Source organism: Hyperolius riggenbachi, chromosome 8 (assembly GCF_040937935.1).
Source record: "Hyperolius riggenbachi isolate aHypRig1 chromosome 8, aHypRig1.pri, whole genome shotgun sequence".
NCBI classification, from domain to species: Eukaryota; Metazoa; Chordata; class Amphibia; order Anura; family Hyperoliidae; genus Hyperolius; species Hyperolius riggenbachi.
Window position 1 is genome coordinate 256,560,840 of NC_090653.1, and position 22,335 is coordinate 256,583,174.

The following is a 22,335-nucleotide window of genomic DNA, read 5'->3' on the forward strand; positions in this document are numbered from 1 at the left end:
GAGGACGGCGAAGGAGTGATTAGCCTGGAGGGGGCTGGAGGAAGCCCCAGGTATCTCAGGTTCACTTTAACATGGCCCCGAGTTTTAGCGGGAGCAAGTTGAGTTACCTTTCAGCTTCATCCTGCACCCAAATTTGCCCACAGCCATTTTAAACGTTTGCTTCCCTTTTCCAGGCGCGTCACGAGGGCATTTTATTCGAGGCAACGCCCCCGAACCTGTTGCCATGGTGCCCCGGGTACAATATGGTCGGGTGCCTGTGAGCCTCCCTTGCCCCGCAGTGTGCCGGCTGCACTGTTATTACACTCACTCCCGCTCCCTGCTCCTGCCATGATCAGAACTCAGATTGCAGCGACTGGGAAAGGCAAAGCAGGATGCACTTAAATGCGGAAGTGATGTCACTAGTTACTTCCTGTATGTACGTCCTGCTCTGCTTTCCACAGTCAACGCGATCTGAGGTCTGTAGTGCTGCAACCAGCCCTACCACCCAGCAAAGCCCCCAGCGCAGCAGAGCAAAGCCCCCAGCCAGGCAACGCAAAAACACCGGGCCCCTGCCCAGCCTAGCAAAGCCCCCAGCAAAGTAAAGCTCCCGTGCCCCAGACCAGCAAAGTAAAGCCCAGGGAACTCAGCCCAGAAAAGCCCCCAGTCCAGCCTAGCAAAGCCCCCAGCCCATCAAAGCAAAGACCCCAGTCCCCAGCCCAGCCTAGCAAAGCCCCCAGCCAGGCAAAGCAAAGAACCCCGGGCCCCTTCTCAGCCTAGCAAAGCCCCCAGCAAAGTAAAGCCCCTGTGCCTCAGACCAGCAAAGTAAAGCCCCGGGAACTCAGCCCAGAAAAGCCCCCAGTCCAGCCTAGCAAAGCCCCCAGCAAAGTAAAGCCCCTGGGCTCCAGACAAGCAAAGCAAAGCCCCAAGCCCAGAAAAGCACCCAGTCCAGCCTAGCGAAGCCCCCAGCAAAGCAGAGCCCCTGGGCCCCAGAAAAGCCCCAGCCCAGAAAAGCCCTCAGCATAGCAAAGCCCCCGGCTCCAGTAAGGCCCCTGGGCCTCAGCCCAACAAAACAAAGCCCCCAGCCCAGAAAAGCAACGCCCCCAGCCCAGAAAAGCAACGCTCCCAGCCCAGAAAAGCAAAGCCCCAGGGCCACAGCCCAGCAAAGCCCCTGTGCCCTAGCAAAGCAAAGCCCCCAGATCTGCAAAGCAAAGCCCCTGGGCCCCAGCCCAGCAAAGCCCCTGTGCCCTAGCAAAGCAAAGCCCCTAGATCTGCAAAACAAAGCCCCTGGTCCCCAGCCCAGCAAAGCCCCTGTGCCCTAGCAAAGCAAAGCCCCCAGATCAGCAAAGCAAAGCCCCTGGGCTCCAGCCCAGCAAAGCGTACAGCCAAGCAAAGCCCCCAGCTCAGCAAAGCCTAGTTAAGCCCCCAGCCCAGCAAAGCGGACAAAAATGCACCCAGCCCAGCAAAGCCCTCTCCCCAACAAAGCCCCCAGCAAAGGCCACAACAAATCACCCAGCAAAGCCCCAGGCCCAGCACCCAGAAAAACAGGCCGTCTCAGCATCACCGCCAGCCAGGCCGGCACAGCATCACCACCAGCCAGGCCAGCATAGCATAGCATCACTACTAGCCAGGATGCCCAGCATAACTGCCAGCCGAGTACAGCACACAGGCCAGCCAGCCGAAGACAAGACAGAAGGCAGGTGAGGGGCTTATTTATGTGAAATACCGCCTATTTAATATATTTGTTACACCACTGCTATGTTCATGTACATTTGGCCCCACCTATGACCACACCCACTTTCCCGCAACATGACCACGCCCAATCATTCCCTCTTAGTGCCCAGGGGTGCCCCGGATCTCCCAGGAACCTAGCAACGCCCCTGTCCTTTTCTTAGATAAGTATGTGATTTTTGACCTGAGCTTTGGCTTCGGTACACTTTAACTCTACGGTGGACCTGGCACAATGGTAAAAAGGAATATTGTTGAGAAGCATTGCCGTCACAGGGGAGAGCAAGAGATTGCAGAAAACGCTTTCTAAAAAAACTGTTATAACATGTGACCTCACAGACAACTTACTAACTGAAATATGGGCTAGGACAGCCCAGGTGGAATTTCCCAAAAATCAGTTGTTGCAGGTATGAGCTAATAAAAATGCAGTAATGCAGGACAAAGTTACACATTCTGCTTGTCACATTATTGCTTCTCAGCTTGCAGGAACCACTGACACACATGTCCGTTTACACACATGGAAACCAGTAATAAAAAGAGTAACCAAGCAGCTCGGGGTGACCCAAACCACTAGGAATGTATAGGGGGATAAAAGAGACCGAAAAGCCCTCCTACTAATAAGCAATGCTTGATGAAATGTGCCTTCTTACAACAGAAGGAAACTTGCAATAATTCAAATAATTGATGGTTACCCACAATGCACCACTAGTGAATATGCAAATTACAGTGTGATGCGAAAATTTGGGCAAATTTATTAATCTTCATGATTTTCCTGTATAAATCGTTGGTTGTCAGTTAAATATATCATATAGGAGACACACACAGTGATATTTGAGAGGTGAAATTAAGCTTATTGGATTTACAGAAAGTGTGCAATAATCAGGGCCGGGCCGAGGCAGAGGCAAGAGAGGCTCCAGCCTCAGGGCGCAGTGTAGGAGGGGCACACAACTCACTCAGCTATCATTCCCCTATTGTGTTTGAAGCAGAGAGAAATAAGAAAAGGGGATACATGGCAGTGGCTGAAAGCCAGATAACTACAGACTAAGGTGTTGGGGACCCTGGGGTGCCTCTTACTCTAATAGCAATCAGTGTATGACGGCTGGGGTGGGAGGGATGGAGGGGCGCATTTTGGGGTCTCAGCCTTGGGTGCTGGAGGACCTTGTCCCAGCTCTGGCAATAATTATTTTAAATAAAATAAGGCAGGTGCATAAATTTGGGCATTGCTGTCATTTTATTGATTCCAAAACCTTTAGAACTAATTATTGCAACTCAAATTGGCTTGGTAAGCTCAGTGACCCCTGACCTACATACACAGGTGAATCCAATTATGAAAAACAGTATTTAAGGGGGTCAATCGTAAGTTTCCATCCTGTATTCATTTTCTCTGAAGAGCAGCAACATGGGGGTCTCAAAACAACTCTCAAATGACCTGAAGACAAAGATTGTTCACCACCATGGTTTAGGGGAAGGATACAGAAAGCTGTCTCAGAGATTTCAGCTGTCTGTTTTCCACAGTTAGGAACACATTGAGGAAATGGAAGATTACAGGCTCAGTTCAAGTTAGGGCTCGAACTGGCAGACCAAGAAAAATCTCGGATAAACAAAAGCGGCGAATGGTGAGAACAGTCAGAGTCAACCCACAGACCAGCACCAAAGACCTACAACATCATCTTGCTTAGTTACTGTGCATCATTTAACCATTCGGTGCACTTTACACAAGGAGATGCTGTATGCGAGAGTGATGTAGAGGAAGGCTTTTCTCCACCCACAGCACAAACAGAGTCGCTTGAGGTATGCTAAAGCACATTTGGCCAAGCTAGCTTCATTTTGGAATAAGGTACTGTGGACTGATGAAACTAAAATTGAGTTATTTGTGCATAACAAGGGGAGTTATGCATGGAGGGAAAACAACAGCATTCCAAGAAAAGCACCTACTACCTACAGTAAAATATGGTGGTGGTTCCATCATGCTGTGGGGCTGTGTGGCCAGTGCAGGGACTGGGAATCTTGTCAAAGTTGAGGGACGCATGGATTTCACTCAGTATCAGTAGATTCTGGAAACCAATGTCCAGGAATTTGTGACAAAGCTGAAGCTACGCCGGGACTGGATCTTTTAACAAGACAACGACCCTAAACACTGCTCAAAATCCACAAAGGCATTCATGCAGAGGAACAAGTACACCGTTCTGGAATGGCCATCTCAGTCCCCACACCAAAATATAACTGAAAATCTGTGGTGTGAGATAAAGAGAGCTGTCCATGCTCGGAAGCCATCAAACCTGAATGAACTAGAGATATTTTGTAAAAAAGGAATGGTCCAAAATACCTTCAACCAGAATCCAGACTCTCATTGGAACCTACAGGAAGCGTTTAGAGGCTGTATTTTCTGCAAAAGGAGGATCTACTAAATATTGATTTCATTTCTTGCACCTGCCTAATTCAGTTTAAACAATTATTGCACACTTTCTGTAAATCCAATAAACTTAATTTCACTTCTCAAATATCACTGTGTGTGTATCCTATATGATATATTTAACTGATATTTTTTATTGTAATAACCAACGATTTATACAGGAGAATCATGACAAGGTTGCCCAAACTTTTGCATCCCACTGTATATCTTTTAATTTGCATATTCAGTAGTTGTGCATTGTGGTAACCACAAATGTTCAGTTATAGCTGAATTATTGCAAGTATCCTTCTGTTTTAAGAAGGCAAATTTCACTATTTCACTGCTGCTGCCTTCTGGTCCTAATCGATGACCACTGTGTCCAGCCACTGCCTGTCTCTCTAGACCTGGAAGCCGCACATGATATTGGCAGTGTTATTCTCTACAACCATCTGTGGAATTTTCCATCTGGACTTTAGGAGGAGTTTAGCTTACAGTGTGCAGATGATCCTGTACTATTATTTGGTTGTGCTATTATGTACCAGCTGTTCCAGTCTGCATCTTGCTCTACATGTTAGACTGCTTCTGAGGACTATCTGCAGAATCTCCATCTTAGGTTCTGTCTGGTGCGATAGAACCGCTCTTCTAGCCATTTAATTTAGTTCTGCTATGTTCAGTGCCTCTGGGCTGTCTTATGTCCAAAATCCATCCCTTTACGGCCACTGGTAGAATTCCTGAGGACAACCAGCTTAGCTGTTTGTTCATAGTACATCCCATGCAGGGTATTGTCTAGCAAAGGCACTTCTTCTAATTGGTGTTTCTTCTAGTTTGTTGCTGCCTTAGACATTTTCTCAGCTGCTCACCTTTGCATGGCATCTGACTGATGTACTTTTAGATGCCCTTGGGTTTCTCTGGAACTGTGGACTTGACAATGACCAGGCCCAGCCTTCCCTCCAATTGCTGTACAGTGTCTTTGTAAGGATTCGGCAGGCCGCCGCCGCCGGCCCTGCCACTGACTCACAGTTGTTGCCGTCCCCACCGCTAACTCACGTGCGGTGCAGGGTGGCAGGCGGAGGACGCGTCTCATTGCACGCTCCGCCTATGTAAACAGTAGCCACGTGTCTCCCTGCGTGTCAGTTGATCAGCTGACACACCGAACTCTGATTTGTCAGGCCTTGTATTTAAACCTGGTGAGCAGTCCAGTCTTGGCCCGTGATAGCCTATGCTGGGCTTGTTGCTGAGATTGCGCTCACACCAAGTTGCTTGTCTTGCTGCCGACTTGTGTCTGTCTCTTGACTAAGCTTCTTTCAAATTGCCTTATCAATGCTGACCTCTCTGCCTGTACCTGACCACGCTTCTCTATTGGATTACCCATTGCCGATTCAGCTAGTACCCGGATTCCCCTGACTGCCGCCTGGACTGAACCCTGTTTGTTAAAGGACTTCCATGAGCTCTGCCTGGACTGACTCTGGCCTGTTTGACCACGCATCTGTCTAGTGAATATACTTCAGCCACAGCCTGTTATCTTGCCATCGTCTGGATTGCCTCAGCCTATAGGCCTCAGGTAACTATTAAGTATACTGTGTTTGCATTGCTCATTGCTGTGTTTGGTGATTGCTGTCTGCTGTCAGTTTGTATGCTACATCTGCCTGCAAGGTATTGTAGTTTGTATTAGGTAGGAGCTTCCGCAGGTGTTAGGGCTAGGCTATAGGTCAGTCATATGGGCATAGAGCCTGACTCATAGCAGGTGACCAGACAAGCCTGACAGTCTCAGCATTAGAAAGGGAAGGAAATCATTGTAGATTTGTGAGGTCCTTCTGGGTCTTCAAATCAGCAGCCTCCATGTCTTCCTTATATCAGCTTATCCGGCTACCTGGGTTTGAGGACTGGCAGTTCATACAAGTTTATTGCATGGATTTTGTTCTTCCCATTGAGCTGGCTCTTCAGGAGCTCTCTTGCCCTTTGGTTGTACTTGGATGTTGCAGTATTTCTTATTTCCTCATTGTGAATGTGGGATACCACGGTACTTGTAGCAGAGGTCTATATGTCTTCTACAAGCCTTGCTGCCAGTGTCACACCATCAGTCTTCTACCTTCACCTTTTTACTACCGCCTGGCCACATTGCTTTAGTGAGTTAACATCTTGTTAGCTATTAGCTTACAGCATGTTGTCACCTATGTAGAGGAGATGGTGGATGGCAGCTCCACTCCTCTATCTGAATCCATGTCTAGTCCTTTGGGATGTAAGTAAGTCCTTTAATATATGTATGAAAGGGTTCAAGCTTATGCAGAACAGTAGTAAGGATAAGGGTTTCCAGTCTTATCTTCCACCATCGTACTGAGTTCTCCAGGAAGGTTCTAAGTGTCCTTTTTGACTCCATATAGTACCAGACACTCACAGATCCATGTGTGTGGTACAAAGCTCTCAGCTTTTCTGTAGTTAATCCAGGCTATGCTCCGGTTCACCTGTCTAGACCTTGAACCTTGCGTGGCTGCTCTATGAGCAACATGTGCTTCTTGTCTCTGGTGTTGTTCCCTCTTCTGAGTTGTGCTCAAATATTGGTCCTTATTGTCCTACAACTTGGTGGCAATTATGCTTGATGGGACTTTCCATGCTGTGAAAATGCAATTGATTGTTAGCTGGATGTGCGGTCCTTTAGGATATGGGATGGGGATAAGGGGGGGCTTTTATGATCAGTCAGCCCTATCATTCCTTGAGCCCTCCTCATCCAGAAAATGTTTAGGTCTTGCTACTACCATATCTGCAACATCACCAAAATTCACCCCTACCTAACCTTCAACACCATCAAACTCTTGGTGCATGCTCTGGTCATCCTCTGTCTGGACTGCTGCAATGTCATCCTAACTGGACTTCCTGAGACCAGGCTCCAACTCTTGCAATCCATTATATACGCAGTGGCCAGGCTCATTCCCTCCTCCCGCTGCTCCTCTTCAGCTGCCCCATTTCGCAAGTCCCCTCACTGGCTCCACGTCCCTCCTCAGGATTAAATTTAAACTACTCTACTACATCTCGGATCTCGGCCAGAGATACTCCCTAACCCACTTTCTCTGCCACTCCCTTAACCCACTTCTCTAACACTCTACGGATGTCCACCTCTCGCACCACCTGCTCACTCATGTGGCTTCAGGACTTTTCCAGAGCAGCTACTTTTCTTTGGAACCCCCTTTCTCCCCCCCCCCTTAAACAGGCCTTAAAGACCCATCTGTTTACTCATCTTCATAGCTCTCCCCCCCCCCCCCCCCTTGGATTTACAACCCTTACATTGTAAGCCTATTTGGCAGGGCCCTCCTCCCCGTGTGCTTTTCTCTGCCACCAGTTGGACTCAGTGACTTGTCTTCTCTGTATTTTTCCCTGCATCGTTACATCATTTTTGCGGTGTGTGTAATAATCCAAACATTTGTGTAGCGCTTTTTTCCTGCTGGACTCAAAGCGCTCAATGCTGCAGCCACTAAGTGAAAGCTCAAGACGCCATCCTGAAGTGTTAGGGAGTCTTGCCTTGAACTCCTTACCAAATAGGTACTAACCCTAGCCAGGATTTGAACCCTGGTCTCCTGTGTTAAAGGATACCCGAAGAGACATGTGACATGATGAGATAGACACGTGTATGTACAGTGCCTAGCACACAAATAACTAGGCTGTATTCCTTTTTTTTCTTTCTCTGCCTGAAAGAGTTAAATATCAGGTATGTAAGTGGCTGACTCTGTCCTGACTCAGACAGGAAGTGACTACAGTGTGACCCTCACTGATAAGAAATTCCAACTATAAAACACTTTCCTAGCAGATAATGGCTTCTGAGAGCAAGAAAGAGATAAAAAGGAAATGTCTTATCAGTGAGGGTCACACTGTAGTCACTTCCTGTCTGAGTCAGGACTGAGTAAGCCACATACCTACCTGATATTTAACTCTTTCAGGCAGAGAAAGAAAAAAAGGAACACAGCATAGTTATTTGTGTGCTAGGCACTGTACATACCCATGTCTATCTCATCATGTCACTTCGGGTATCCTTTAAAGGAAATGCCCTTAACCAGTACTCTATCCAGACCCTACCATTGCGTACCATTGTCTCCGCTCTCCATTGTACAGCACTGCGTAATATGTTAGCACTCAATAAAGTTTATTTAACTGGATATATCCAGCCAAAAACTAATTTGCAGGAATCCTCCTATAAGGCAAAGTTATAATTACCTGCACTGTCTTGTCCCCCTGCAGTGGACACCCAATCAGCTCCCTGAAGAAAACAAAAACAAACGACATTCTCGATAGAGAAAACAGAATGTTGGTATTTTCAAGGGTGCGAAGCTACACACCGGAAGTTGGCTGATTTGGGGTCTTTGGAGACGCATTTGGTAATTACAAATTTGCCTCCCTTATTTTCACTACAGTTCCTCTTTAGGGTCGATCTGTCAGGTTGCAGATTGGAATGGGTTTTTCATTATAATGAATCTTTATTGAATGAGAATATAATCGTACAAATAATAAACTGAGTAGCATACACATGTTAACCAAGAATTGACAAACACAGTGCATTATAAAAATTGCATATAGAGATAAGATTAATATTTGGATATGTCTCGGAAAATCTACTGTATAAGGGAAATACCTAGAGAGGCGAGTCTTAAAGAACCCATTAATGGTGGCCATTTGCTAGGCCCACATCCGCTGGCACCATGTAGTATAGGTCTACTTGAGCAGGTATTAAAATCCAGAGGGCTGAAGGCCCACCGATAGTCTTAATAATATAACGGGTATCCTAAAGCAAAGGATGTGTTAACTGAGAAACATCACAAATAAACATTAACCTCCTTGGCGGTATGGACCACCGGAGGGCACCGCTCAGGCCCCCGCTGGGCCGATTTTGATCATTTTTTTTTTAAACATGCAGCAAGCACTTTGCTTGCTTTGTGTTCGGGTCGATCGGCGCCGATCCGCCACTACCCGACGCGAAGGAGGCCCCCCCGCAGACCCTGTGCGCAGCCTGGTCAATCAGTGGCAGGCAGCGCTGAGAGGTGGATTGGGACTCCCGATGACGTGATGACGTCATCACGATCGTCGCCATGGCGACGGAGAAGCCCTAAAGGAAATCCCATTCAGAACGGGATTTTCGGATGGGCATACGCGGCGGCGGCGGCGATCGGAGGGGTGGGAGGGACGCCGCAGGGAGGGGGGAATCATGTAGCTAGCGCTAGGCTAGCTACACGATTTAAAAAAAAAAAATCAAAAAATAGTGCTGCGCTGCCACCCTGGTGATCTTAATGGAATGCCAGGGTGGTTAACAAATACAACTAGAACTAATGTTCAAACATCTACTCGACCAGATCAAATAAAAGAGACATCTTAGTAGCTTGGACAATTCAGGATATGAGGAGAAGCCATGTTTTTCAATGGGTATACTGCAACCATGATTCGGGGGAGAAAAAGCTGATAGGGGATAATGAGATTCTACTCCTGATCCTTTGTTCTAAGGCTATATTATGGTTGACCAAAGCTATTAGTTTAGTGATTGAGAGTTGGTCGGCTGTTTTCCAATTAGTAAAGAAAAGGGAATGGACAGTTAAAATAATGTGGCTGTCAGGCCTGTAGGGATATCCACTCACGAATCAGCTCCAATGCCCCAATCTACCTCCACACGCTTCACCCTATGTGGCGCGTCCCCGCTTGAACGAGAGGTAAGAGACAACACCTACCCGACTTCGGTTACACCCAGGCCTTTAGTGTGCAAGGTATAGTAGCTGAATGAAGGGTGAGCAAATAAACCTCCAGACCTGAACAGGGATACAGAGGAGCAGAGTCCAGTAACAGTCCAAGATCATACACGGGTAAACAGAGATATCGCAGTACAGGAGGGCTAGGCAGAAGAGAGGTCAAGAACGGATCCGAGGTCAAACCAGGCAGCAAACAGTCGTAACGATAATCCAGGCAATAGGTCGGTTCAGGCAGCAGACAAGGGAGGTCCAGTAAACAAGCAGAAGTCCAGATAATCCAATATAATAACAACAGGTAAACAGAGCACCCAACAAGCTAGAACTATCACGGGCAACATGCAACTGTCACAGCAAGGTTTAAATACTGACAGCATCCAATCAGTGGCCGGCCACATGCACACAACAGCCAATCACACGCAGGCAATAATCCTGTATCAGTGTCAGCTGACTAACCAGTACTGACCAGCAAAACATCCTGACTGTGTGTCAGCTATAGCATACTGGTTAAGGGCATTGCATCCGACGTGAGAGACCAGGGTTCAATCCCAGCCAGGGTCAGCATCCATTATATTTATTAAATAAACCCCTGCCTAAGTGTCAGCTGCCTATCCTGACAGCTGACACTACCTCTGTCGCCGCCTCAGACCATTCTGCGGCTGAGAGGAGCGAGACATCCGTCCACCAGTATGCGCAGAACGATCTCCAGTGCGCACATCACCAGCGGAGGACAGCTGGCGACATGCGGAAGTGCCAGGTCGCGACCCACTCTTTGCAGAAACGGCCGCGTTGCTGGATCCCGGAGGTAAGTCTGTGTAATCTAATGTCAGTACAAATACAGCTGCTCTGTGAGGGTCTCAGAGGTTGTCTAAGAGAATATTGGTAGCAACAACACCGTGAAGTCCAAAGAACACACAAGACAGGTCAGGGATCAAGTTATTGAGAAATTTAAAGCAGGCTTAGGCTACTAAAAGATTTCCAAAGCCTTGAACATCCCACGGAGCACTATTCAAGCGATCATTCAGAAATGGAAGGAGTATGGCACATCTGTAAACCTACCAAGACAAGGCCATCCACCTAAACTCACAGGCCGAACAAGGAGAGCACTGATCAGAAATGCAGTCAAGAGGCCCATGGTGACTGTGGACGAACTACAGAGATCTACAGCTCAGGTGGGAGACTGTCCACAGGACAACTATTAGTCATGCACTGTACAAAGTTGGCCTTTATGGAAGAGTGGCAAGAAGAAAGGCATTGTTAACAGAAAGCATAAGAAGTCCCGTTTGCAGTTTGCCACAAGCCATGCGGGGGACACAGCAACCATGTGGAAGAAGGTGCTCTGATCAGATGAGACTAAAATGGAACTTTTGGGCCAAAATGCAAAACGCTATGTGTGGCGGAAAACTAACACTGCACATCACTCTGAGCACACCATCCCCACTGTCAAATATGGTGGTGGCAGCATCATGCATCTCTTCAGCAGGGACAGGGAAGCTGGTCAGAGTTGATGGGAAGATGGATGGAGCCAAATACAGGGCAAACTTGGAAGAAAACCTCTTGGAGACTGCAAAAGACTTGAGACTGAGGCAGAGGTTCACCTTCCAGCAGGACAATGACCCTAAACATAAAGCCAGGGCAACAATGGAGTGGTTTAAAACAAAACATATCTATGTGTTAGAATGGCCCAGTCAAAGTCCAGATCTAAATCCAATCGAGAATCTGTGGCAAGATCTGAAAACTGCGGTTCACAAACACTGTCCATCTAATCTGACTGAGCTGGAGCTGTTTTGCAAAGAAGAATGGGCAAGGATTTCAGTCTCTAGATGTGCAAAGCTGGTAGAGACATACCCTAAAAGACTGTCAGCTGTAATTGCAGCAAAAGGTGGTTCTACAAAATATTGACTCAGGGGGCCAAATAATTATGCACACCCCACTTTGCAGTTATTAATTTGTAAAAAATGTTTGGAATGATGTATGATTTTCAATCCACTTCTCCCGTGTACACCACTTTGTATTGGTCTTTCACGTGAAATTCCAATAAAATTGATGCATGTTTGTGGCAGTAATGTGACAAAATGTGGAAAACTTCAAGGGGGCCGAATACTTTTGCAACCCACTGTATCTGTGGTTGGATATTTTTGGAGATCTTAACTAAAAATACCAAAAGAAAGGCTAATAGTGGAGATATCTTAAAGTCTCTGAGGAAAAAGTGTTTGATCAAATCTTCGATTTGTAACCAGAATCATTGGACTATTGGGCATTCCCAGATCATATGCCAGCATATGGGGGGGATGTATCGATAATGAAGGATTACATTTTTCTTGGAGTGTAGTGCCATTTAAAAAGAAGTTTGCGCAATGACTCCCATTGGGAATTGCATCTGAAATATTTAAGTATTAGGGTATTGGCTTTTTGAGGCTGGTTATTAGCAGAAATGGAGGTATTGAGGTCGAAGCCAGATCAAGTATGAGATTATTTCTGTAATGGCGAGGTAGGTTTGTTAATTAATTCTTCATGCCACACAGATATGCCACCTGCAAAGTTACTTTTGAAATTGAGCATAGTTAAGATTTGGGATCGGAATGCGTTTTAAACTGATCCGTTTTTCAAAATGTAGTGCTTTTGCAGCATATGTTTCCGGCCCGTTTAAACATATGTCAAAAACGTGTCCTTCCTTCCTGTGTGTTTCTATTGGATAAAGAGGTCCGCAAAGATGACGCTGAGGGGAGGAGCAGGCAGTGGGAGGAGCAGGCAGTGGGCAATGTGCTTTGGCATCCGTTTTGTGTCCAAATGTTCTCTGTGTAGAGGGAGATCCGTTTTTGTGTTGCCTTTCATTGCCTCCGCGGGGATCCGGACTCCGTGAAAATCTGCAAAATCCGGACTCTCCGATCAGTTTTGTAAAACGGAGCCCACGGATCCATTTTTTGAAGTGTGTGAAGACGGGTTGTTTTTTTTCTTTTAACATTGCTATCAGTGGCTCCGGTTTTTGTCCAGGGCCACGGATACGGTTTTGAAACAAGTGTGAACCAACCTTTAGTGTAATAGGTCAGCATGCCCAGTCCGTAGCAGCTCATATAGCCTTATTATTCATTTCTAGCCAGTCATAAACACATATATCTGGCCTCCTGAAGGGCCCTGTTACAGGCACACATTACATACATTTAATTTTATCTAGTCAGATTTTTCTTCCTGTTTCATGTTTTACTTTGCATTTGCCTATTCTAACATTGCCTGCAGTGCACCCTTGTGGTCAAAACTGAGCACTGCCCCAAAAACCTGTTCCTTGTGTGTGCTGTCAGTCTTGTACCACAAATGTTCACTTATAGCTGAATTATTGAAAATGTTCTTCTGTTTTAAGAAGGCAGATCACTCCAAGCATTGCTTTTTAGTAGGAGGGCTTTTTGGTCTCTTTTATCCCCCTATACATTCCTAGTGGTTTAGGTCACCCTGAGCTGCTTGGTTACTTTGTTGTACTGTATTTAGTAATAATATGCATCCCAGAAATCCTATTAAGTATAGATAATTCTCAGAATGCCACTGCACACGCGTTTTGGGTTATGGTGTCTAAATTTCACTTTTCCCTCCATAGTTTCTGACTGAGCAGGTATAAAGATTCAGAGTTGTTTGTTTCGCTAAGCCTGACTGGATCCTGCCCGGAATTGGGTTTTGGCACAATATACACTCACCTAAAGGATTATTAGGAACACCATACTAATACTGTGTTTGACCCCTTTTCGCCTTCAGAACTGCCTTAATTCTACGTGGCATTGATTCAACAAGGTGCTGAAAGCATTCTTTAGAAATGTTGCCCCATATTGATAGGATAGCATCTTGCAGTTGATAAAGATTTGTGGGATGCACATCCAGGGCACGCAGCTCCCATTCCATACATCCCAAAGATGCTCTATTGGGTTGAGATCTGGTGACTGTGGGGGCCATTCTAGTACAGTGAAATCATTGTCATGTTCAAGAAACCAATTTGAAATGATTCGAGCTTTGTGACATGGTGCATTATCCTGCTGGAACTAGCCATCAGAGGATGGGTACATAGTGGTCATGAAGGGATGGACATGGTCAGTAACAATGCTCAGGTAGCCCGTGAAATGATGCCTAATTGGCACTAAGGGGCCTAAAGTGTGCCAAGAAAACATCCCCCACACCATTACACCACCACCATTACACCACCACCAACAACAAGGCATGATGGTTCCATGTTCTCATTCTGTTTACGCCAAATTCTTTCTGACTCTATCAGACTCTTCAGACCAGGCAACATTTTTCCAGTCTTCAACTGTCCAATTTCGGTGTGCTCGTGCAAATTGTAGCCTCTTTTTCCTATTTGTAGTGGAGATGAGTGGTACCCGGTGGGGTCTTCTGCTGTTGTAGCCCATATGCCTCAAGGTTGTGCGTGTTGTGGCTTCACAAATGCTTTGCTGCATACCTCGGTTGTAACGAGTGTTTATTTCAGTCAACGTTGCTCTTCTATCCGCTTAAAGCAGTCGGCCCATTCTCCTCTGACCTCCTCTAGCATCAACAAGGCATTTTCGCCCACAGGACTTCCGCATACTGGATTTTTTACCCTTTATTACACCATTCTTTGTAAACCATAGAAATGGTTGTGCATGAAAATCCCAGTAACTGGGCAGATTGTGAAATACTCAGACCGGCCCGTCTGACACCAACAACCATGCCACGCTCAGAATTGCTTAAATCACCTTTCTTTCCAATTGTGACATTCAATTTGGAGTTCAGGAGATTGTCTTGACCAGGACCACACCCCTAAATGCAATGAAGCAACTGCCATGTGATTGGTTGATTAGATAACCGCATTAAGGAGAAATTGAACAGATGTTCCTAATAATCCTTTAGGTGAGTGTATAGCTCAGTAGAAGAAAGAGAGAAATAGATAGGGCACTCAACATGTCATTTACAAAACAAGTAAACACAATATACATCATGCAGCATCAGTGCAATGGTGTCCATACAGGGTACAATTTTTTTCATCGAATCTTATCATTTCTATGTAGTATAAGGGTAAATTAAGTGATTATACTGAAAGGATAATTTAGGCAGTTCCCTTATATTACATAGAAATGGTGAGATTGGCTAAAAAAAATTGTACCATGTATGGACACCATTAAGGTGGCCACTAATGATCCAATCTTTTTCATCCAATCTTACCAAATCTATGTAGTAGAAAAGTAAATTGAGTGAATATATTTAATAGATAATATAGACAGTCCATTATATTACATAGAAATGGTTAGATTGGATGAAAAAGTTTGGATCGTTAGTGGCCACCCTAAAAGGCGGTGACAATAGCCACATCAGTTTTAGTCTTGTAGACAGTTTGTCTAAAATAACAGCCTGGGCTGCAGCCTAAAGAGAGAAGCACTGGTTGGGGGAGTGAATGGAGGGAGTTTAAGTGGTTGACAGCTGAGGGGAAGAACGAGTTCCTGTGCCTAGCGGTCCTGGTGGAGATGGCCAGAAACCACCGGCCTGATGGGAGCAGACTGAAGAAGCGGTGGCCTGGGTCACATGAGAGGGATCGTTGGTAATCCTCAGCGCTCTAGAGCGCTGTCTGGTGTTGTATAGAAGGTCAAGTGAGGGGAGGGGTCTCCCAATGATCCTCTCTAGTTTGTGTCTGCTGCTGGTGGAGGAGCCAGCATACCAGACCAAGATGGAAGAGCAGAGAACTGATTCAACGGTGGCGGAGTAAAAACTTCTCAGTATCTCTTGGGCCATGCCAAACTTCTTCAGTTGGCGGAGGAAGAATAGTCTCTGCTAGTTCCCTTTCCCGATGCCAAGTGCCAATTCCCTTCCCCGAATGCAGCATTAGGTTCGGGAAAAATGCTGAACCTACCAGATAGTATTGTCCCCCAGTGGCCCCAGAGCAGGCCAACGGGCCCACCATGGTTTCCACCAAGCTAATAGTTGTCCCCTGGGGACCCGCTTCACTGCAGAGCACTCACCTGCCCGGCCACTGTGCTACCTCCTGTCCTGTAGCCCTAGGAATAGAGCTGAGCCTGCATCACCTCCCATGATCCACCCAGCCATTCCCACCCAGGTGAACTGAGAATTATATCCAAAACAGGAGTAAGGAGAGGAGGAGGGCATTCTGCAGTGTGCTAAAGACTCCTGCGTCAACTACCCTACCCTAAGTGTTGGTCACAGGTCATGACATGTATCTTCGAGGTGTGCATGAAAAAGAAAAGCCGCAAAAAAAGTGGGCGCGAGGTGAAGCCGATATAAGTCTAAATGATAAATACTGTCGTGAATTGGGAGCACCAGATGAAAAGAAAAAATGATGTACAGTGGTAATAAGGATAGTAAAACTTTGCTAAATGTTACAGATAATTTACTGCAGCTAAACCTAATCCTATTCTCTCACAGAATCCTCCCTCTACTGATGCCTAACCCTAAGACCCCACCTGGTGATGCCTAGAGCTAAGACCCCCCCCCCCCTTCCTAACACCCAAACCTAAACCCAGCCCTTTCTGACACCTAACCCTAAACCTCCCCCCTGATGCCTAACCCTAAAACCCCCCCTTCCTAACCCTAAAACCTCCCTTCCTGACGCCTAACCCTAAAACTCCCCTTCCTGATGCCTAACCCTAAAACCCCCCTTCCTGACCCTAAAACCTCCCTTCTTGATGCCTAACCCAAAAACCCCCCTTCCTGACGCCTAACCCTAAAACCCCCCTTCCTGACGCCTAACTCTAAAATCCCCCTTCCTGATGCCTAACCCTAAAACCCCCCTTCCAGACGCCTAACCCTAAAACTCCCCTTCCTGATGCCTAACCCTAAAACCCCCCTTCCTGACCCTAAAACCTCCCTTCCTGATGCCTAACCCAAAAACCCCCCTTCCTGACGCCTAACCCTAAAACCCCCCTTCCTGACGCCTAAAACTCCCCTTCCTGATGCCTAACCCTAAAACCCCCCTTCCTAACCCTAAAACCTCCCTTCCTGAGGCCTAACCCTAAAACCCCCCTTCCTAACCCTAAAAGCTCCCTTCCTGACGCCTTACCCTAAAACCCCCCTTTCCTGATGCCTAACCCTAAAACCTCCCTTCCTGACGCCTAACCCTAAAACCCCCCCTTCCTGACACCTAACCCTAAAGCCCCCCTTTCTGACGCCTGACCCTAAAACCCCCCTTCCTGATGCCTACCCCTAAAACCCCCCTTCCTGACGCCTAACCCTAAAACCCCCCTTCCTAACCCTAAAGCCCCCCTTCCTGACGCCTTACCCTAAAACCCCCCTTCCTGGCGCCTAACCCTAAAACCCCCCTTCCTGACGCCTTACCCTAAAACCTCCTTTCCTGACGCCGGCCTCTACTGATTGTGGTGATCGCCGCTGGGAGACTGAAGGCAGAGCTCTGTCATTCAAGTGGGGATGTGCGCACATCGCCGCGCACAATCCCAGGCAAACTCCGCCTCCAGGACTGCACGCCGATCGGCGTTAGGCGGTCCTGGGGCTGCCGCCGCGTCCACGCCTATTGGCGTAGAGCGGTCATAAGGTGGTTGCAAACTTCTGTTTTGCATAGCATTTTAGTGCAGTTAAAGCCAATGTCCGGGGTCACACTTAGTACTAGTACTTACACCTCCTGTACAGAGCCAGTACCAAGCGATAACAAGCACCCGCCCAGGAGAGCAGCTGACAGGCGGTGAATTCACCGCTTGTCAGCTGCCAATGTGAAAGGGCCCTTGTGTCCGTCCGACATGTTCGGTCTCCCACCCGATCGTTTCCGCACTCGATTCTGCATGGAGGACAATGGGAAAAGATAAGAGAATCGCCTGCAGAATCGAGCGGGGAAAACAATTGGCCGCGGAATCGAGCGGCAAAATCGAGCCGTGTATGCCCAGTATAAGGCTTGTAACAGAGTGGCAGAACGCTCTTGGCTCCAGGAGCGCGACCAAGGATGTGCAGAAGTCCCTGGCTGGCTCAGTCGGGCACTTTACTGGTGCTGACTGGTGGAGGACTACAGGGGGCTGGAGGGAGCCCCAGGTAAGTATCAATCCTTGTGTTTGAATCCTCTCCAGTACACCTTAAAGCAAACCTGTCAGTTAAATAGGGGATAATGAAACGGAATTTATGATCTTCCCACCCCGGCCATCGCTGAACCTCCCAGATGTGCAGGTCACTGTTAACCACACTACTATTCGCCCTACCTCTCAAGCCCGCTGTCTGGGTGTCACCCTGGACTCTGCACTCTCCTTCACTCCCCACATTCAAAACCTCACAAAGTCCTGCAACTTCCACCTTTGTAACATCTGTAAGATTCGCCCTTTCCTGACCTCTGCCACCACCAAACTCCTCATCCATGCCCTCATAATTTCCCGCCTTGACTACTGCAAAGCCCTTCTGTCTGGTCTCCCTATGACCCGAACAGCCCCACTGCAGTCCATCATGAATGCGGCAGCCAGAATTATCCACTCCTCCCATCGCTCCACAACGGCAGCTCCTCTCCGTGAATCCCTCCACTGGCTTCCTATCCAGTCCAGAATCACATTCAAGATACTGTGTCTGACCTACAAATCTGTCCACAAAACCTGTCCAACCTACATTTCCGATCTTACTCAGAGGTACACACCTAGCCGCTCACTCCGCTCTTCCAATGAACTTCGCCTAACCGCCCCCCGCATCACCCAGTCCCATGCACGCCTCCAGGACTTCTCAAGAGCTGCTCCAACACTATGGAACTCCCTACCTCCACCCATTAAGGCAGCCCCCTCCTTCAACATCTTCAAGAAGGCCCTCAAAACTCACCTTTTCACTCTGGCCTACCACCCCTCACAATTGCTCTAAACCCACAACGGAACTCTGGTCCCCTACCTTTCGTGTCTCTACCTCTCCTTCTAGATTGTACGCCTTTGGGCAGGGTTCTCCTCCTTTTGTGTCCTACCTGATCATGCACCTCCATTACTGTGAACCCATGCTATGCACTTGAGTGAACCTAACTTGCCTAATCTCCATGCTCCCATCCAGTGACTGACTAAGCTTTACCTTATGGTCATACTGTGCTGTGTGATCTGGTTTTCTTGTATTCCTGTATTGACATATTGCTGTATGTCACCCCTATATATTGTCTGTAACCTAAATTAATGTTTAGCGCTGCGTAATATGTTGGCGCTTTATAAATACAATAAATAATAATAATACTTACCTTGGTAGAAGGAAGACCCTGGATCCTCAGGAGGCTTCCTATGTCCCCTTCCCAACCAATGCTGGACACTGAGATCGCCTCTGTCTGAACATGGCTGCACTGTGCAGGTACAAGCCCCCCCAGCTCCTTCACAGAGCAGGAAAAGACAAGCCCGATCGACTCCATGCTGCTGCGCAGGCATCCTGCAGTGCAGCTGCGCTCGTTCACAAAGCACACTTGTCAACTAAATGCCATTGCTGGATTGATGGAGGCAAGGGGGATGAGGGAAACCTCTTTATTATTCACAGGCTTCACTCTACTAAGGTAATTACACATTTGGAAACTTTTTCCCTTTATGGAACACTTTAAAGTTGCAAGCAAGCGACAGTTAGAGCAGTGAGTTAGAGCAGAGCAAGCTGCAGTTAGAGGAGAGCAAGCAGCAGCTAGAGGAGAGCAAGCTGCAGTTAGAAGAGAACAAGCTGCAGTTAGAGGAGAGCAAGCTGCAGTTAGAGGAGAGCAAGCAGCAGTTAGAGGAGAGCAAGCAGCAGTTAGAGGAGAGCAAGCAGCAGTTAGAGGAGAGCAAGCAGCAGTTAGAGGAGAGCAAGCAGCAGTTAGAGGAGAGCAAGCAGCAGTTAGAGGAGAGCAAGCAGCAGTTAGAGGAGAGCAAGCAGCAGCTAGAGGAGAGCAAGCTGCAGTTAAAGAGCAAGCAGCAGTTAAAGAGCAAGCAGCAGTTAGAGGAGAGCAAGCTGCAGTTAGAGGAGAGCAAGCAGCAGTTAGAGGAGAGCAAGCAGCAGTTAGAGGAGAGCAAGCAGCAGTTAGAGGAGAGCAAGCAGCAGTTAGAGGAGAGCAAGCAGCAGTTAGAGGAGAGCAAGCTGCAGTTAGAGGAGAGCAAGCTGCAGTTAGAGCAGAACAAGCTGCAGTTAGAGGAGAACAAGCTGCAGTTAGAGGAGAACAAGCTGAAGTTAGAGGAGAGCAAGCTGCAGTTAGAGGAGAGCAAGCTGCAGTTAGAGGAGAGCAAGCAGCAGTTAGAGGAGAGCAAGCAGCAGTTAGAGGAGAGCAAGCTGCAGTTAGAGCAGAACAAGCTGCAGTTAGAGCAGAACAAGCTGCAGTTAGAGGAGAGCAAGCTGCAGTTAGAGGGAAGCAAGCAGCAGTTAGAGGGGAGCAAGCAACAGTTAGAGGAGAGCAAGCTGCAGTTAGAGCAGTGCAAGCTGCAGTTAGAGCAGTGCAAGCTGCAGTTAGAGGAGAGCAAGCTGCAGTTAGAGGAGAGCAAGCTGCAGTTAGAGGAGAGCAAGCAGCAGTTAGAGGAGAGCAAGCTGCAGTTAGAGGAGAGCAAGCTGCAGTTAGAGGAGAGCAAGCTGCAGTTAGAGGGAAGCAAGCAGCAGTTAGAGGGAAGCAAGCAACAGTTAGAGGAGAGCAAGCTGCAGTTAGAGGAGAGCAAGCAGCAGTTAGAGGAGAGCAAGCAGCACTTAGAGAAGAGCAAGCTGCAGTTAGAGGAGAGCATGCAGCAGTTAAAGAGAAAGCAGCAGTTAAAGAGCAAGCAGCAGTTAGAGGAGAGCAAGCTGCAGTTAGAGGAGAGCAAGCAGCAGTTAGAGGAGAGCAAGCAGCAGTTAGAGGAGAGCAAGCAGCAGTTAGAGGAGAGCAAGCTGCAGTTAGAGGAGAGCAAGCTGCAGTTAGAGGAGAGCAAGCTGCAGTTAGAGGAGAGCAAGCTGCAGTTAGAGGAGAGCAAGCAGCAGTTGAAGAGCACACAGCAGTTAGAGGAGAGCAAGCTGCAGTTAGAGGACAGCAAGCTGCAGTTAGAGGAGAGCAAGCAGCAGTTAGAGGAGAGCAAGCTGCAGATAGAGGAGAGCAAGCTGCGGTTAGAGGAGAGCAAGCAGCAGTTAGGGGAGAGCAAGCAGCAGTTAGAGGAGAGCAAGCTGCAGTTAGAGGAGAGCATGCAGCAGTTAGGAGAGCAAGCTGCAGTTAGAAGAGAACAAGCTGCAGTTAGAAGAGAACAAGCTGCAGTTAGAGGAGAGCAAGCAGCAGTTAGAGGAGAGCAAGCTGCAGTTAGAGGAGAGCAAGCTGCAGTTAGAGGAGAACAAGCTGCAGTTAAAGAGCAAGCAGCAGTTAAAGAGCAAGCTGCAGTTAGAGGAGAGCAAGCTGCAGTTAGAGGAGAGCAAGCAGCAGTTAGAGGAGAGCAAGTAGCAGTTAGAGGAGAGCAAGCTGCAGTTAGAGCAGAACAAGCTGCAGTTAGAGCAGAACAAGCTGCAGTTAGAGGAGAACAAGCTCCAGTTAGAGGAGAGCAAGCTGCAGTTAGAGCAGTGCAAGCTGCAGTTAGAGGAGAGCAAGCTGCAGTTAGAGGAGAGCAAGCTGCAGTTAGAGGAGAGCAAGCTGCAGTTAGAGGAGAGCAAGCTGCAGTTAGAGGAGAGCAAGCTGCAGTTAGAGCAGTGCAAGCTGCAGTTAGAGGAGAGCAAGCTGCAGTTAGAGGAGAGCAAGCTGCAGTTAGAGGGAAGCAAGCAGCAGTTAGAGGGGAGCAAGCAACAGTTAGAGGAGAGCAAGCTGCAGTTAGAGGAGAGCAAGCAGCAGTTAGAGGAGAGCAAGCAGCACTTAGAGAAGAGCAAGCTGCAGTTAGAGGAGAGCATGCAGCAGTTAGGAGAGCAAGCTGCAGTTATTAGAGAACAAGCTGCAGTTAGAGGAGAGCAAGCAGCAGTTAGAGGAGAGCAAGCAGCAGTTAGAGGAGAGCAAGCAGCAGTTAGAGGAGAGCAAGCTGCAGTTAGAGGAGAGCAAGCTGCAGTTAGAGGAGAGCAAGCTGCAGTTAGAGGAGAGCAAGCTGCAGTTAAAGAGCACACAGCAGTTAGAGGAGAGCAAGCTGCAGTTAGAGGAGAGCAAGCTGCAGTTAGAGGAGAGCAAGCTGCAGTTAGAGGAGAGCAAGCTGCAGTTAGAGGAGAGCAAGCTGCAGTTAGAGGAGAGCAAGCTGCAGTTAGAGGAGAGCAAGCAGCAGTTAGAGGAGAGCAAGCTGCAGTTAGAGGACAGCAAGCTGCAGTTAGAGGAGAGCAAGCAGCAGTTAGAGGAGAGCAAGCTGCAGATAGAGGAGAGCAAGCTGCGGTTAGAGGAGAGCAAGCAGCAGTTAGGGGATAGCAAGCAGCAGTTAGAGGAGAGCAAGCTGCAGTTAGAGGAGAGCATGCAGCAGTTAGGAGAGCAAGCTGCAGTTAGAAGAGAACAAGCTGCAGTTAGAGGAGAGCAAGCAGCAGTTAGAGGAGAGCAAGCTGCAGTTAGAGGAGAACAAGCTGCAGTTAAAGAGCAAGCAGCAGTTAAAGAGCAAGCTGCAGTTAGAGGAGAGCAAGCTGCAGTTAGAGGAGAGCAAGCTGCGGTTAGATGAGAGCAAGCTGCAGATAGAGGAGAGC

The 22,335-nt window shown here is 47.8% G+C and overlaps 1 protein-coding gene across 1 annotated transcript in view; it reads left to right on the forward strand.

Annotated features, from left to right (window-relative positions):
- Positions 1-22,310, forward strand: part of LOC137527467 (trichohyalin-like) — a 105,485-nt gene extending 83,175 nt beyond the window's left edge. The window contains exons 2-4 of the mRNA XM_068247980.1: positions 19,348-21,075; positions 21,161-21,548; positions 21,607-22,310. Of these exons, the coding sequence (XP_068104081.1) occupies positions 19,348-21,075; positions 21,161-21,548; positions 21,607-22,310 (2,820 nt within the window). The remainder of the gene's footprint in view (positions 1-19,347; positions 21,076-21,160; positions 21,549-21,606) is intronic.
- Positions 22,311-22,335: the final 25 nt, after the last annotated feature.